A 16,640-nucleotide genomic window follows, 5' to 3' on the forward strand; every position below is an offset into this window, starting at 1 on the left:
TTCATCTTTCAAGTGAACTTCAACAGAAAATCTTCTTCTGGCTTCATAATTCATGTAAAACATTGTTGCATTTCTCAAATGTCTAGTTATGCAGTCAGTATCTAAAAAAATTCTTTCTTAAGAGTTAGTGAGAGATTGAAGAAACCTCTGAACTCTCTCATGTTTACAAATGCAGTCATAACTAGTCAGTTTAATAAGCAAAGAGAAGTGGCCTGGGGCTGAATATTCACTATCAAACAACAAACCTTCAAAAATCGTCGCTGCTACCTTTACACGATAAACACCACACACTGTACATCGTAGGGGCCTAAATTAATTTGGAAATCATAAAATGGCCATGCAAAGTTACAAAATGGATGCAGGTAGCAAGAAAAATACATTCCACTAATATTCCAGTTGTGTTGGAAAGAAGATCTCCACAGCTGCTGTTTTTCAAACTTTCACCAATAAGAAAGCAAGGTTCATGGGATTCCAAAAGGTCTTGCTGTCCCCAAATCTCCCTCCAGAGTAAAACTGGCACCAAATAGAAGCAGGTAAGCACCAGGCAACACATACCAAAAATCAATGACTCCTGAAAATTTAAAGCAAACTTAAATACCTACTCACCCACAATAAGCCAGTCATAGATCTTTCTTTCTGTGTCTTCAGCAAACTCTCATCTCATTAGAGATGCCTGGAAAAGTCTGGAAGGAGAAATGAAGGAATGTGTGTACATCCCTCATCATCTTTGGTTTCAGGCAATCTGTAATCATTGTAAATTGCTAACAACTAAAAAGGTGTTTACAAATATCAACAGAAATAACCTAAACAAAATCAGAGCCAAGGTTTGCACTTCTATTACTCACCACTGTTTGGACTGGGAATTATTAAACTTCATAGATTAAATAATCACTGATAATCAGAAACTAGATTCACCTTCCACATACAAAAAGCTTGCCAACAAATGAATTTCTCCCCTTATTGACAAAAACAGATACGGCTATCTATATGGCAGCAACTTATCTCTATCCTCTTGGCATTGCATAAGTAATCCCCCAGTAATATGATTTGTAAGACACCTGTCAGGGAGAACTTAAGGAAGATTAGAAGATGATAAAAATATAACTTTAAATTTTAGCACTAAATTCAAGATCAAAATTGAATTAGTTTATGATAGATTTCACAAGAACGTTCTAGATTATATAAATTTTCAAAACACGCAGATATACCACTAAGCAGTCACTTATCTTCAAAATACTATTTTAAAGTATATGTTCTATTATCAAAAGGAATTTGGAACCTTCTATTATCTAAAACTGGATCTAAAATACTATTCCTAGGGCAGAAAAGAGGAAAAAGCAAGTATGAACCTTATGAGTCACACCAGCCCTTCCCCAAGGTAGCAGTAAAATGGAGTGAAAACTGGACTCTCTTGATGAACACACATGGGCTCTAATCCAGGTGTGGCCAGAGGTATAACTTGCATGACTCAGGGCAGGAGATTCAACCTCTCTGGTTTTCTGGTTTTTTTGTTTGTTTGTTTGTTTTTTAATTCTTTTTGTATTTGACAACTGTTTACTGAATGATTCATCAGCACCAGATTCTTCATTACAGGATGAACATACTTAGATAAACAGGACAGGCGAGCCACTGATTTCAGTAAGTTTATATTCTAGCAGAAAATACAGATACTTGAACACAAAACAGCAATCTGGAAGAAATGTTGAAACAGGAAGGATTGACATTGTGAGAGCACAGAGAAGGGTAACTAGGTCAAAGGAACTTGGCTCCTAGTCCAACAATTAGGAATCACTGTCCAAGGAACTGATGCAGAAGCTAAAAATCTAAAAGATACATGGGAGGAAGCTGAGGAAATGATAGGAAGAAACATTCTAGGCAAAAAAACAAGAGAGGGAAGACAGTGGAGGATGATGGTGTTTTCGGGGAACAGGTAAGGTCTGGCGTAGCTGGACTGGAGAGAGAAGAGAAAAGACAGGCCAGGAGTGAATCTGAAGCTCAGACAAGGGCAAGATCAAGGTGAGACCCAAGAAGAGTGAGAAAGAAACTAGACTTTCTTCTAAAGACAAGAGCCAGCCATCCAAGGGTTTAAGGAGCAGAAACAAAACTATAATTGCATTTTTAAAGCAAAATCTGGCTGAAGAACAGAGCCAGTATTAGACAGAAATAAAGGGGATCACAGGGATATTAGGGGACTGGGGCTCTTCCAGGAGTTGGACAGAGCAGTTTGTGATAGAAGGTCTGGAAAGAAAAGGACAGCTCACTAGGAGATTTAGGAAAAATAATGGTTAAAATTGACATCAAAATCTAATATGTAGGAAGTGTATGGAAAGCAAGAGAGAAAGTTCTCTACCTCCAAAATAATGATATTTATCCCTGCCATGTATGGTTGTGACATACATTTATAAAAATATAAATGTGACAGTGCATATAACATTAGGTGTCTTATACTGCCTAATGCACAGTACAGTAGAAACTAAAATATATATATATTTTTTCAAAGTGAAAAGAAATTTCTTGCTTCTCACAAGCAAGAGAGTTGAATTTTTTTCTGGGTTAAATCCCTTATCTTTGACTCTTTCATTGTGTGCAAACACTGTTGCCCATCAATGCAACTGGAAAAGAATGTGACAAGATATTGTCTTGATGTGAAAGAGCCTGTATGGACTCCTCCAGATTATGAATGCTCCAGCTTCACCACTTGGCAGCCAATAAAAAATTTATTTGAGAATATATCTGAATGAGTTTGGTGAGATTTATCACTTACATTTATGAAGATGATAAAGACTATGAGTTTGTATTCTTTTCTACGCAGTCTGTTTTTATTCTTAAGGGTTGTGCCTTCCTGATAAAACCCACTGGGACTGAATAAAAAGTCTTGAGACACTGCACAGTTTGCATCTCCAGTGGCTAAGACAAAATTCTTTGTGACGATGCTGCAGAATTGCAGCGGACCCCCACACAAGGTGTACATAGATGGAGTTGGCCACCCACTGACCTCCCTGAACAGGAGGGTACAGGAAATCCATCCCAGGTCAGAGGAAGCCTGTCCTAGTTCTTTAACCGTAGACATAGACCACCACTACCACTGAGGAAGAGTGTGGTTTTTCTGTAATAAACATTAACACACATACATTTAGATGTTAAATTTTAACACAAGTCAAAATTGAGATAGTAAGACAATAGGATAGGTAGGGTAGCCTATATATAGGCTTCCCAGGGGGTATTGGTGGTAAAGAACCCACCTGTCAATGCAGGAGAGGTAAGAGACACTGGTTAGATCTCTGAGTAGGGAAGACCCCCTGGAGAAGGGCATGACAACCCATTCCAGTATTCTTGCCTGGCAAATCCTCCTGAACAGAGGCGCCTGGTTTCTATAGTCCATAGGGTCTCAAAGAGTTGAATACACCTGAATCAACTTAGCACGCCCGCATAGGGTGTATACAGATACTGAAATTTTCTATTGCACAGTGCACTGGTCACTTGAAGGCCACCATCACTGTGATCTTTCCCTATTGCTCTTATGCAGGCACCAGCATTGATAAGAGAGAATAAGGTAAGAGAGAAGCAGTGAAAACTCCACCCCCAGGGTGTGACTAATCAGTAGCACCCTATTTCTATGGTTGCCAGGTTTTCCTCCTTAGGCATTCCCCACCACAGATTTCCTCCATTCAGTCCTGTTGGGCCATCTCCCCATCAGCAGCAGTCCTCATCCTGGGATTTCTCTCCAATCCTCATGGCTCCAGCATCTAGCCATCGTGGGCACCAGTGGATTTGTGACCTTGTTCGAGGTATATAAGGCTATGGCATGGATTATCTGTGTGGTTCCACTCCATCTGGACTGTCACAGATCAGCTACTTCACTCTCCAAAAGCCTCAAATGCCTCCCTTCTGCCCAACCAATTGCCCCGAATGCCGGGATCTCTCCCCTGCTTCAGCTCCCTGACCCCCTGGTGCAAATTGATTCTGCTTGCTTTCCCACCTCCTTCTATCCTTCATCCTAGTGAGTTTTGCATGAATCTATGACTTCCTTTCCAGTGGTCAGGAACTCCTGATATATCTCTAGAGGTACTTAAATGTGCATTGCTATGCTAAGTCACTTCAGTCGTGTCCGACTCTGTGCGACCCCGTAGACGGCAGCCCACCAGGCTCCCCCATCCCCGGGATTCTCCAGGCAAGAACACTGGAGTGGGTTGCCATTTCCTTCTCCAATGCATGAAAATGAAAAGTGAAAGTGAAGTCGCTCAGTCGTGCCCGAATCTTAGCAACCCCATGGACTGCAGCCCACCAGGCTCCTCCATCCATGGGATTTTCCAGGCAAGAGTACTGGAGTGGGGTATTAATTTCTTTTTTTAACACCATCCTTGTAGAGGAGGGGGACAAGAAGAAGCAAATGTAGAAAAATATGGAAACCTATTGAAAATGTGTTCATTTCTTATTTCCCCAGTATCTGTCAATTCCCCCATCCTGCAACACAAATTAACGCAGCTCATGTTTTCCTAGACTTTTCTCTAGGTACAGAGAGTGGGGGACAGTCTCTAGGTGCAGCATACAGGGCTTCTCACTGTGGTGGCTTTTCTTGTTACAGAGAACGGTCTCTAGGTACACAGGCTTCAGTAGTTGTGATATGGAGTTCAGTACTTGCAGTTGCTAGGCTCTAAAGCACAGGCTCAATAATTGTGGTGCATGGGACTAGTTGCTCTGTGACATGGGAGATCCTTCTAGATCAAGAATCGAACTCATGCCTTCTACATTGGCAGGCTAATTCTTTACCACTGAGCTTCCAGGAAAACCCTGTACATGAATTCTAGATGCATCCATGGAGAGAGACGTACTCCATGTCCACCTACTCCTCCACCATCTTGTTGACCCCAATGTATGTATGTCTTAGAAAATATTTTCCTTTTCTATTGAGTTCAGTAACAAAGTCATCACCCCACAGGTTTACTGTTTATTTTTTTTGTAAAGAACATATAAGCTCCATTGTTTTAGGCAATTTCAATTATACAGCACAATCTTATCCCTTATAGTCACCACGCTCTACATTAGAGCTTCAGACCTCATTAAATGAGAATGTGTAACCTTTTAGAAATCTCTCCTTATTTTCTGCACCCTCCAGCTCTTGGCAATCACTTTCCTGTTCTGTTTCTGAGTTCCAATTCTTTTTAGATTCCAGATAATTGAGATCATATGGTATTTCTCTTTCTCTGACTTATTTCACTTAGCATCAGGCTCTCCAGTTTTATCCATTTGCCACAAATGGTATAATTTCTCCCTTTTTAAAATGGCTAAATAATATTCATGCACACACACATATATACCATATCATATTATTTTAATCTGTTCACCTGTTGACAATATTGAGATTGTCCCTCTATCTTGGCTACTGTGAATAATGCTTCAATGAACATGGGAGTACAAATATCTCTTTAAGATAATGATTTCATTTCCTTTGAATATATATCCAGAAGTAGGACACTGTGGTTTCGTTTTAGTCATTAAGTTGTGTCCAACTCTTGCGACATCATGGACTGTAGCCTGCCAGGCTCCTCTGTCCATGGGATTCTCCAGGCAAGAATACTGGAGTGGGTTGCCACTTCCTTCTCCAGGGGACCTTACCAGCCCAGGAATCGAACCTGGGTCTTTGAGGTAAGCTTTGAGCTTTGAAGTAAGCCAGAAGTAGGATTAATGGATCATATAACATTACTCTTTTAAATTTCTTGAGGAATCTGCACAGTCGCTTTCCGTGGGAGTTGCACCAATTCACACTCCCAGCAACAGTGCACAAGACCTACTGTTTCTCCATACCCTCATCAACACACGTTATTAATATTTCTTACCTTTTTGCTAATGGCCATTCTAACAAGTATGGGGGAAAATCGCTTGTGCTTTTGATTTGCATTTTCCTGGTAATTACTGATGTTGAGCATCTAGTCATATACCTCTTGGCCATCTGTACGTCTTATTTGGGGGAAAAATGTCTATTCCATAAAGCTGTAGCATATATTTTGTTTACTGTATTCCAATATGCAAAACTCAGTTGCCTATCCATACACCAATAGCAAACTATCTGAAAGAGAAATAAAGAAAACTATAAATATATAAATTAATAAAAAAGCAATGACATTTGCATCAAAACATATACACAGGTCAACAGGCCAGAACAGAGAATCCAGAAAGAAGCACACACCCATGTATTGTCAATTAATGTATGACAAAGGAACCAAGAATATCCAATGGGAAACGATGGTCTCAATAAACGGTAATGGGAAAACAGGATAGTTGTACACAAAAAAAATTAAACTGTACCAGAAACTGATTTAAAAGTTTAACATAAAACCTTAAACCATGAAACTCCTAGAAGAAAACATTGAGAGAATCTCCTTGACATATGTCTTTGCAATATTTTTTTTGTTTGTTTCACACAAAAAGCAAAGGCAGCAACTGAAAAAATAAACAAGTGGGACCACATCAAACTCAGAGGCTTCTGCACAGAAAAGGAACCCATCAACAAATCAAATGGCAACATATAGAATGAAAGGAAATATTTGCAAATCACATATTTGATAAGGTCTTACTATCCAAAAATATATGAGATTCATACAACCGAAGAGCAAAAAACATAAATAAACCCAAATTTTTAAAAAATCAAAGGAAGAATAAGGGTTTTGTTAAATCTGGAGATTAGACTGTAGATGAGAGACACAGCAAGCTTTTCCTACCAGAACAACAAAAGCCTATGTCTTCCTTGCATTGCTTCCTTTCATGTCCACTCATCTTTTTGACGATTATAGTTCTCAGTTCACATCCTTCATCAAAAGCAATCACCCCACAGGGAGCTCTAATATGTGCTAGGAATAGCTCTAATATGTGCTAGTTTTTGTGCTACTGTACCAAAACTAACATTTACACAGTTACTAATTAGAAGCACAAGCTGGAATCAGGATTGCCGGGAGAAATCTCAATAACCTCAGATATGCAGATGACACCACCCTTATGGCAAAACTGAAGAGGAACTCAAAAGCCTCCTGATGAAAGTGAAAGAGGAGAGTGAAAAAGTGGGCTTAAAGCTCAACATGCAGAAAACGAAGATCATGGCATCTGGTCCCATCACTTCATGGGAAATGGATGGGGAAACAGTGGAAACAGTGTCAGACTTTATTTTGGGGGGCTCCAAAATCACTGCAGATGGTGATTACAGCCATGAAATTAAAAGATGCTTACTCCTTGGAAGGAAAGTTATGACCAACCTAGATGGCATATTCAAAAGCAGAGACATTACTTTGCCAACAAAGGTCCGTCTAGTCAAGGCTATGGTTTTTCCTGTGGTCATGTATGGATGTGAGAGTTGGACTGTGAAGAAAGCTGAGCACCCAAGAATTGATGCTTTTGAACTGTGCTGTTGGCGAAGACTCTTGAGAGTCCCTTGGACTGCAAGGAGATCCAACCAGTCCATTCTGAAGGAGCTCAGTCCTGGGTGTTCTTTGGAAGGACTGATGCTAAAGCTGAAACTCCAATACTTTGGCCACCTCATGCACAGAGTTGTCTCATTGGAAAAGACTCTGAGGCTGGGAGGGATTGGGGACAGGAGGAGAAGGGGATGACAGAGGATGAGATGGCTGGATGGCATCACCAACTCAATGGACATGAGTTTGGGTGAACTCCAGGAGTTGGTGATGGACAGGGAGGCCTGACGTGCTGCAATTCGTGGGGTCACAAAAAGTCGGACATGACTGAGTGACTGAACTGAACTGAACTGAATGAGACATATAAAGAGCAAAGTAATTAATTGTCAGCGTTTACCACTCCATTGTTCTCTATATTCTGTCTCAAAATTGAACCAGTTAGTAATGAAACATGAGTTAGGGTGTCTCAATAATATTTGGATAGAATATCTTTTAAAAATGGGAGTATTTATGGATATTAATTTGGGGGGATTTATTATTACTATTTTGATTGTATTCCTTTTAATTATCTGCTACATCAGGTTAAGAATTTATTATAAATATTAATGCCAATGTAAAGACACATAGTACTGAAGTTACAGTATCTATAAAAGGACAGACAAAATATGAGGCAGGAAGAGAAATTATAGAAAATCTGCAATGGTATCAAAATAAGGGACAGTATTGCATAGAGAGAAAGCTAACTTCTCAAAGTTGCTTGAGGCACCAAAAACAGCCAGATGTAAAAATCCAGATTAATTTGAATACCAGAAGCTGGACCAAAAGGAAAATGAAGTTCAGAAAAATATGGTGATGCTAAAAGCCAAAATTTAGACAGCAAGAGGATAGGGTAGGACATCTGTAGATACTGAAATTCAGGAATATATGAAAGCAAATACATTAACAAGAATCAGGAAAAACAAAGAAGAAAAGGGTCTGAAAAATAAATCATCAAGAGGTTGGATAGCCTGATCAAAAGAACAAGAGAATTGATAGGAAAACCAAAATACAAACACCTGTGTAAACAGGAGACCCAGATGATGCTCAGGAGAGAAAGCCTGGGACTTAGTGGACCAGAGAACAGAGATTCCAGCATCAAGAACACAAACTCTGCAGCAGGGCTCATATCTATGAATTTCTGGGAAGAGCCCCAGTTTCTTTTTTTTTTTGACTTTCTATTTTTTTAATATAAATTTATTTATTTTAATTGGAGGTTAATTACTTTTCAATATTGTATTGGTTTTGCCATACATCAACAAGAATCCACCACGGGTATACACATGTTCCCCATCTTGAACCCCCCCTCCTACCTCCATCCCCATACCATCTCTCTGGGTCATCCCAGTGTACCAGCCCCAAGCATCCTGTATCCTGCATTGAACCTGGACTGGCAATTCGTTTCTTGTATGATATTATACATGTTTCAATGCCATTTTCCCAAATCATCCCACCCTCTCCCTCTCCCACAGAGTCCAAAAGACTGTTCTATACATCTGTGTTTCCTTTGAGCCCCAGTTTCAATGCTTAGGCACAATAGCACCTAAGATTGTTATAGGCAAAGAGTATAGCTTACTGGGAAACAGTGGATGACTATTTTGGGAGGCTCCAATATCACTACAGATAGTGATTGCAGCCATGAAATTAAAAGACGTTTACTCCTTGGAAGGAAAGTTATGACCAACCTAGACAGCATATTAAAAAGCAGAGACATTACTTTGTCAAAAAGGTCCGTCTAGTCAAGGTTATGGTTTTTCCAGTGGTCATGTATGGATGTGAGAGTTGGGCTATCAAGAAATCTGAGCACCAAAGAATTGATGCTTTTCAACTATGATGTTGGAGAAGACTCTTGAGAGTCCCCTGGACTGCAAGGAGATCCAACCAGTCCATCCTAAAGGAGATCAGTCCTGGGTGTTCATTGGAAGGACTGATGTTGAAGCTGAAACTCCAATACTTTGGCCACCTGATGCTGATTCACTTGAAAAGACCCTGATGCTGGGAGAGATTGAGAGCAGAAGGGGACAACAGAGGATGAGACTCTGTCATCACCGACTCAATGGACATCAGTTTGGGTGCACCCCTGGGAGTTGGTGATGGACAGGGAGGCCTGGCATGCTGCAGTTCATGGGGTCGCAAAGAGTCAGACATGACTGAGAACTGAACTGAACTGAACACTGAGAAAAGGACACAAGTGTTTATCAGTTTATTTTGCTCATTAAACTACAAGATTAATGCATAGTTATCCATTGATAATTGATTCCTTCAGTTTACAGTGTGGATAACACACTGAGATCCTCTTCAGTCATATATTGGATATTTAGATCTGTTATATGATCACCAAATTATATTTTAATAGAAAAAAATCCATATAGTTAGCTGTCTTCCAATAAATGATCAATTACATTCGGATTTATCATATTCTGCTATCCTTCAGTTCAGTTCAGTTCAGTCTCTCAGTTGTGTCCAACTCTTTGCAACGGCATAAACTGCAGCATGCCAGGCTTCCCTGTCCATCACCAACTCCTGAAGCTTGCTCAAACTCATCTCCATTGATTCGGTGAGACCATCCAACCATCTCATCCTCTGTTGTCCCCTTCTCTACCTGCCTTCAATCTTTCCCAGCATCAGGGTCTTTTCCAATGAGTCAGTTCTTTGCATCAGGTGGCCACAGTATTGGAGCTTCAGCTTCAGCAACAGTCCTTACAATGAATATTCAGGAGTGATTTCCTTTAGGATTGACTCATTTGATCTCCTTGCAGTCCGAGGGACTCTCAAAAGTCTTCTCCAACACCACAGTTCAAAAGCATCAATTCTTCAGTGCTAAGCTTTCTTTATGGTCCATTTCTCACATCCATACATGACTATTGGAACAACCACAGCTATACTTATTGCCTCCTATATAGTTTAATTTTTAAAAAGCACAAAGTTCCATGTAGGAATTATGTGCATATTTGTCTTTATGTATAACACATGCATATACACACAGAAATATATGTACACAAATATGCCTGTGTTATATGAACTATTATTCTCCTTGCTTGTCCCAATAAGCTTAGATGTTCAGAGATACAGTCCCACAATTCTCCAACTTAATTCTGCTTTTTGAAGAGTCACTTCTTTTACTTTCATCACTTAATTTTAAATAACCATTTTATTCTTAGATACCATGGCAATATACAACTAAGAGAGGAAGAAACCTTAAAAATTCTAATGTTCTTCTTTTTCAGTCCCTAAGTCATATCCAACTCTCTTGTAACCCCATGGACTGCAGTATGCCAGGCTTCCCTGTCCTTCACTATCTCCTGGAGTTTGCTCAAACTCTTGTCCATTATGTTGGTAATGCCGTCCAACCATCTCATTCTCTGTTGCCCCAATCTCTTCCTGCCCTCAGTCTGCCCTAGCATCAGGGTCTTTTCCAATGAGTTGGCTCATTGGATCAAATTCTGCTCAGGGCAACAGGGAGAGATGAGGCTTCCCTGGACAGGATGGCTTTTGCTAACCCCAGGCTAACACATCATCTCAGAGTGGCTCATGTTTTTATTTATGCAGGGTCCTGCCTGCTCCTGCTGCTGGTGGTGTCAAATCTACTCTTGTGCCAGGGTGCGGAGGATTATGCACCATACTGTAAAAACCAACCTGGCAACTGCCGGATTCCCCTTCAAAGCCTGTTTGAGAGAGCAACATTGGTGGCTAGCAACAACTATAGGCTCGCCAGGGAAATGTTCAATGAATTTGTAAGTACTGTACTTCTTGCTTATTTCCATAAGAAATTTTGATGAAAGTGAGTGGGATATATTATCCTTTAAACAAAAAGGCTGCATCAGCCAAACTTCAAATAACACACTTCCTAAGTCAAACACGGCATCAGCTCATAAGATGTGTAAATCGAAGAAAGGATCAATTTCATGAAATCTCAAAGACTCTTAAAGAGTGAAATATCTGCTTCAATTTTCTTTCAGTCATTTTAATTTTAAAATTTTCAAAATAAATTTAAAGCACCTGTGTTTGTCACCTTGAAGGTGTGTGTTAGTCTCTCAGTCATGTCCTACTCTTTGCGACCCCATGGATTGTGGCATTCCAGGCAAGAATACTGGAGTGGCTTATCATGCTCTTCTCCAGGGGATCTTCCTAACCCAGGGATTGAACCCATGTCTCCTGCATTGCAGGCAGACTCTTTACCATCTGAGCCACCAGGGAAGTTTGGAGTCCCATTAAATAATACCACTGACTCAGTGGATTAAACAACATAAACCTATTTCCTCACAGTTCTGGGGACTAGAAGTCCTAGATCAGGGTGCCAGCAAGGTCCGGTTCTGGTAAAAACTCTCTCTTCCCAGGTTGGCTTCTTCCTGTGTCCTCACAGGTTGAGAGAGTAGAGAAGAGAGACAGAGGCAGAGACACAAAAACAAAAGAGAAATCTCTCTGGTGTTTCTCCTCATAAAGACACTAATCCTACTTGATCAGTGTCCCACCCTATGAGCTCATTTAACTTTAATTAATCTTCATAAAGGCCCTTTTCCAACCACAGTACATACTGAATCCATGTCAGGAAAACAAAATGATGATAGTTTTTTAAATGCTACTAAACATTGTTTTGTCTTCCCTGAGAGCTCAGTTGGTAAAGAATCCACCTGCAATGCAGGAGACCCTGGTATGATTCCTGGGTAGGGAATATCCCCTGGAGAAGTGATAGGCTACCCATTCCAGTGTTCTTGGGCTTTCCTTGTGGCTCAACTGGTAAAGAATTCGTCTGCAATGTGGGAGACCTGGGTTTGATCCCTGGGTTGGGAAGATCCCCTGGAGAATGGAAAGGCTACCCACTCCAGTATTCTGGCCTGGAGTATTCCATGGACAACTCCATGGGGTTGCAAAGAGTTGGACACAACTGAGCAACTTTCACTTCAAACATTGTTCTCAGATTGGCAATGAATAGGTTTAGAAGTACAATAGAAGGATTGTTTAGAATTGGAACCAATTATTCTCTTTCTGATGAAAGTACCAAGTGGCCCACTGTAGAGCAGACACTGATAAAAAGTTGTGCTCATGTTTCTATTTGTGGTAATTTTAGCATTTGCTGTCCTACTATTAACTGGAAAGGACGAAGTTAAACCTGGGAAGAGCAAAGAAGGGAAGAGTTTCAAGTTTAGGAAAATTAGGTGAAAAACACTTGTTTATAGTGATAATGGGAAAAAATAGGAAAACTAATGATGTTCAATTGTTATGTAACCCTCATTAAAAAAATTATACATCTATCAGCTGTGTTAATATTCTGGTAATGAATTCATTTATTGAATGCCAAAATAACCCAAAGGAATTGAATGTGCTTGATCACTCCCAGAATAAACAGTTTGGCGAGGGCAAAAACTTCACTTCCAAGGTCATCAACAGCTGCCACACCGAATTCATGACTACCCCTAATAACAAAGAAGCAGCTGCAAATACAGAGGTGAGGATTTTATCTGGGTTTTTCACTTGAGCAACTGAGACAGTGCACTCATGTTACTAGGCTTTAGATTATTAGAGTAATGGTAACTGCACATGCAGAGAAATGTGGAGGAGTACTAAGCAATCAAAGAGAAAATTACATTATGCAGTTGATAACGTATGAATAGAATCAAGTGATGACTAAAGATCTGTAGTAGCAAAAAAAAAAAAAACCAGATCTATAAATTCCCATGTAGATAACCTTAGTTTAACCAACGCATTAGGCCCAGGATTGCAGCTATTATACTGTATGAAAGCATGGGTTGAACGAAAATTCTGTGTGTAAAATATATAAGGTTGGCAGAATTCATGGATATATAAGAAACACAACCACAGTTTTGAGTATTCCCTGTAACCAGTGATGCCTACACAGGAGTCACTCCTACACTGCACCATTTGAGACATTGCTTCTGACTCTCAAGGCTCTCCTGATTCTTCTGCTTCTCTGAAACCTACTTCATTATCATTCTCTATGACTCTTCTGTTACTTTTATTCATAATTATGAGTCTCCTCCCCAGATGTCCTATAAAATATCATGTTTTGCTTCTCATGGTTGCAACAATTATCTCTGTTCTGATGAAAACACAGTCTACAAATCAAGCCTCAATCATTTATCCCAGCTCCAACTTTTTTTCATTTTAATTGTTCCTTTCTGATTCCCACATGAACCACAATCCTAACATTATTTAAAATATTTTCACATACATCTTCTCTTAAATACAATCTGTTCTCTTACTAAAACTTTGTTAATAATATCAACATTCTTTCCATCTGCTCAGCATCTTAATAATGGAGATGATAAAATGAAGGAAGAAGGTCAAGGAGAAGGAGGATGTTTTTAATGAATTTAAAATAAATTTAAAATTTACTGAGGGCTATTATACTGCCATACAATTTATAAAGTGCTCTGTGTTCATTACTATGCTTAATCCTCACAAAAAATCCTGTAGCACAGTGACTGTTATTACACTTCCTGAGATGAAGAAACCAAGGCTCAGAAAAGTTAAGGGATTTCCACCCATCACACAGGTAATAAGCAGTGAGTCTAGCTTTCATCCAACTCAGAGTTCTCACTCTTCATCTTTAAGCTACAAGACCCCCTGAAAACTTATATTTCTATTGCAATGTCTATTCGCTTCTTCTCTGCTCTTCATTTCCTGTACCACTAAAGTATTTCATGCCCATCAAGAAATCAAGACTTTTAATTAGAGATATTCAGCCCCTGGGAGTTTCAGGCCCAATCCTGGAGTAGTGGACTCAGTGGAGGGGACCTTCCATTGTGAATCCCACTGATGCTGTTACTAAAGACAACACTGTGCCATTTTCTGCCCGGACACATGTCAATAGAAAGACTGCTCTGATAGCAAATAGGACTGGTGTTGGTATGGATTGAGGAAAACGTGTTTAAGAATTTCATGTCTTCTTCATTATCTCTTTGTTCAAATATCATAAAACTACCAATCAGAAAATGAATACACTAATGAATGATTTGATTCATTAATACAAATGAATCATCAGGTGAAAACGATGTGGGCATGGGTAGGATCCATGTTTCCTGGGTCAGGTACTCTAGGCCCATATTGAGTTCCAACAAAATATTTAGATTTCTCTCCCTGGACAAGCAAAGCATTCAAATATAAAAAAACTCACTGAGCAGATGGTCTAATTTCAGAGGGGAAAAGAAAATATTTCATGTTCTAAATTAGAACTCATCAAAAGGATGATTTATGTGACAGTTTTTTTTTAAAGAATTTCAGCAAAGTATAAACTAATAATATACATTTTATAATTTTATATCCTTAACATCTTTAAATTTTTTTGCATACACAGAGGAATAATAAAGGGTTTTTTTATATGCTCAGCCTCCCTGAGCAAAAATCACATGTTACCAAGCCCACTGAATTTTGTTTATTTTAATGAGATTGTTTCCTGTGATTGTTTAGGACGAAGCCCTGTTGAGGTTGGTTATCAGTTTGCTCCACTCGTGGGATGAACCTCTGCATCAGGCAGTCACAGAGTTGTTGCACAGGAATGGAGCCTCACCTGATATCTTGGCAAGGGCTAAAGAGATTGAGGACAAGACCAAAGTACTTCTAGAAGGTGTGGAAATGATACAAAAAAGGGTGAGCCATCTCCTGAAGCCTTCTTTGATTTCCTTATGAAGGAAAGAAGATGACCTCTGAATTGAGGAATGAGTTTTGAAACATCTCACTTTGTAAGGACAAGATTCAGACCTTCTATATTCTAATTGCTGTTATATAAAGTGAGAGCCTAATCATTCATAATGCTAGATTCTATTGTAAGTGAGTTAGAATTCAACTACAATTTTTGACAGGTGCAGCGTTCCCTGCATTGCACACAATTCCACCAAAAGCTAGCCTCTTACTGGGCACATGTGGTTGAAATACTTTCATGGGTAAGAGAACTGGAGCATAGAATTTGTAAGATCAATGTTTTCTTAAAAGCAACCCAGGTGATCTGCTACTGAACGTCTGCTCATATTCTTTCTTTGTCCTCTTCAAAGTAAAGGATGAGAGTGGAAAGGAAGGGAAGAGAAAGTCAAAACCAAACTCATACTTGAGTTCTGCTTCTTGATTTTAGATTGCTAATAGATTTTCCATACGCTGGCTCCAAATTCATGTCCAGAGAGTTTCGTAAGTCTTCCCCAATCTTAATTTGATAATAAGAAGGAACAAAGAAGAGCAAATACTAATAAAACTCATAAAATTAAAAAATAATTAAAAAATATTAAAATTTTTATTTTTAAATAATTTAAAAAAATTGAAAAATAAAAAACTAATAAAACTCATAAAATTCATTATCTTTTGGGTGCTTAGGTTCATCCTGGAGAGAAGAAGAACGAGCCCTATCCAGTGTGGTCAGAAAAGTCCTCCCTGACAGCAGACGATGAGGATGTGCGCCAAACTGCCTTTTATAGAATGTTCCACTGCCTACACAGGGATTCGAGTAAAATTAGCACCTACATCAATTTGCTTAAGTGCCGATTCACCCCATGCTAAGCCCACAATTAACCCAACCAGTCCTGAGATGGTTAGTGATGATCCATCCCGTCAAAAGCTTCTTTGAGTTTTATAGCTCTTTAATGCATGTTTGGGTGTAATGGGTCTCATCTGAAACAAAATAAACACAGATTCTGTAGAGATGTCAAAATCTAAGAAGGAAATTTGTCAATGTCTTTATCTTCATTTAATAGAAAATCAAAATAAAATCCATCCCTACCTCTGAGAGAAAGAATTTTCCTATTAAAATTGGTCACAAATAGCAGGAACTGACATGACAAAGACCATTAAAGAGCTTACTAAAGAATCACATGAAATTATTCTGGGTCAAGTTATAAGAATCAAAGAATTAGATAATTACTTATTGTGCTGGTCATGCTACCAAGAAGACTGAATTCTGAGAATTCTTTATGAAAGCAAGCCACAAACTGTCAGCCGATTCTTACATTGTCTCAGTGTTACAACAGACAATATAAGTGCTTTGCACATGGCTACCTAAATAGCATGAGGTTTACTGAACTGCCTAAAAATTGTTAGAATGCTGTCTTAATCCTTCTGGGCTGCTGTAACAAAATATCATAGAATTATAAACAATAGAAATGGATTTTCGCAGTGTGATCAGATAAGGCCCTCTTTCCGTCTCACACTTCTTACTATATCCTCACATCAGGGAAAGGGCTAGAGAAATTCCATGTG

The 16,640-nt window shown here is 39.2% G+C and overlaps 1 protein-coding gene across 3 annotated transcripts; it reads left to right on the plus strand.

Annotated features, from left to right (window-relative positions):
• The first annotated feature begins 3,564 nt into the window (after positions 1-3,564).
• CSH2 (chorionic somatomammotropin hormone 2) lies at positions 3,565-16,208 on the plus strand. 3 transcript variants are annotated; one of them, XM_059880204.1, is made up of 5 exons: positions 3,565-3,788; positions 10,989-11,173; positions 12,778-12,885; positions 14,868-15,024; positions 15,762-16,108. In XM_059880204.1, exons 1-5 carry the CDS (start codon positions 3,617-3,619, stop codon positions 15,833-15,835), a joined length of 696 nt encoding a protein of 231 aa, XP_059736187.1. In that variant the 5' UTR covers positions 3,565-3,616; the 3' UTR covers positions 15,836-16,108. The 3 variants fall into 3 exon arrangements, with proteins under 3 accessions (XP_059736187.1, NP_851350.2, NP_001157793.1); NM_181007.2 differs by having other exon boundaries at positions 3,579-3,788; positions 14,868-15,047; positions 15,762-16,208; NM_001164321.1 differs by lacking the exon at positions 12,778-12,885 and having other exon boundaries at positions 3,579-3,788; positions 14,868-15,047; positions 15,762-16,208.
• Positions 16,209-16,640: the final 432 nt, after the last annotated feature.

The sequence above is a fragment of the Bos taurus genome, chromosome 23 (genome assembly GCF_002263795.3).
Source record: "Bos taurus isolate L1 Dominette 01449 registration number 42190680 breed Hereford chromosome 23, ARS-UCD2.0, whole genome shotgun sequence".
NCBI lineage: Eukaryota > Metazoa > Chordata > Mammalia > Artiodactyla > Bovidae > Bos > Bos taurus.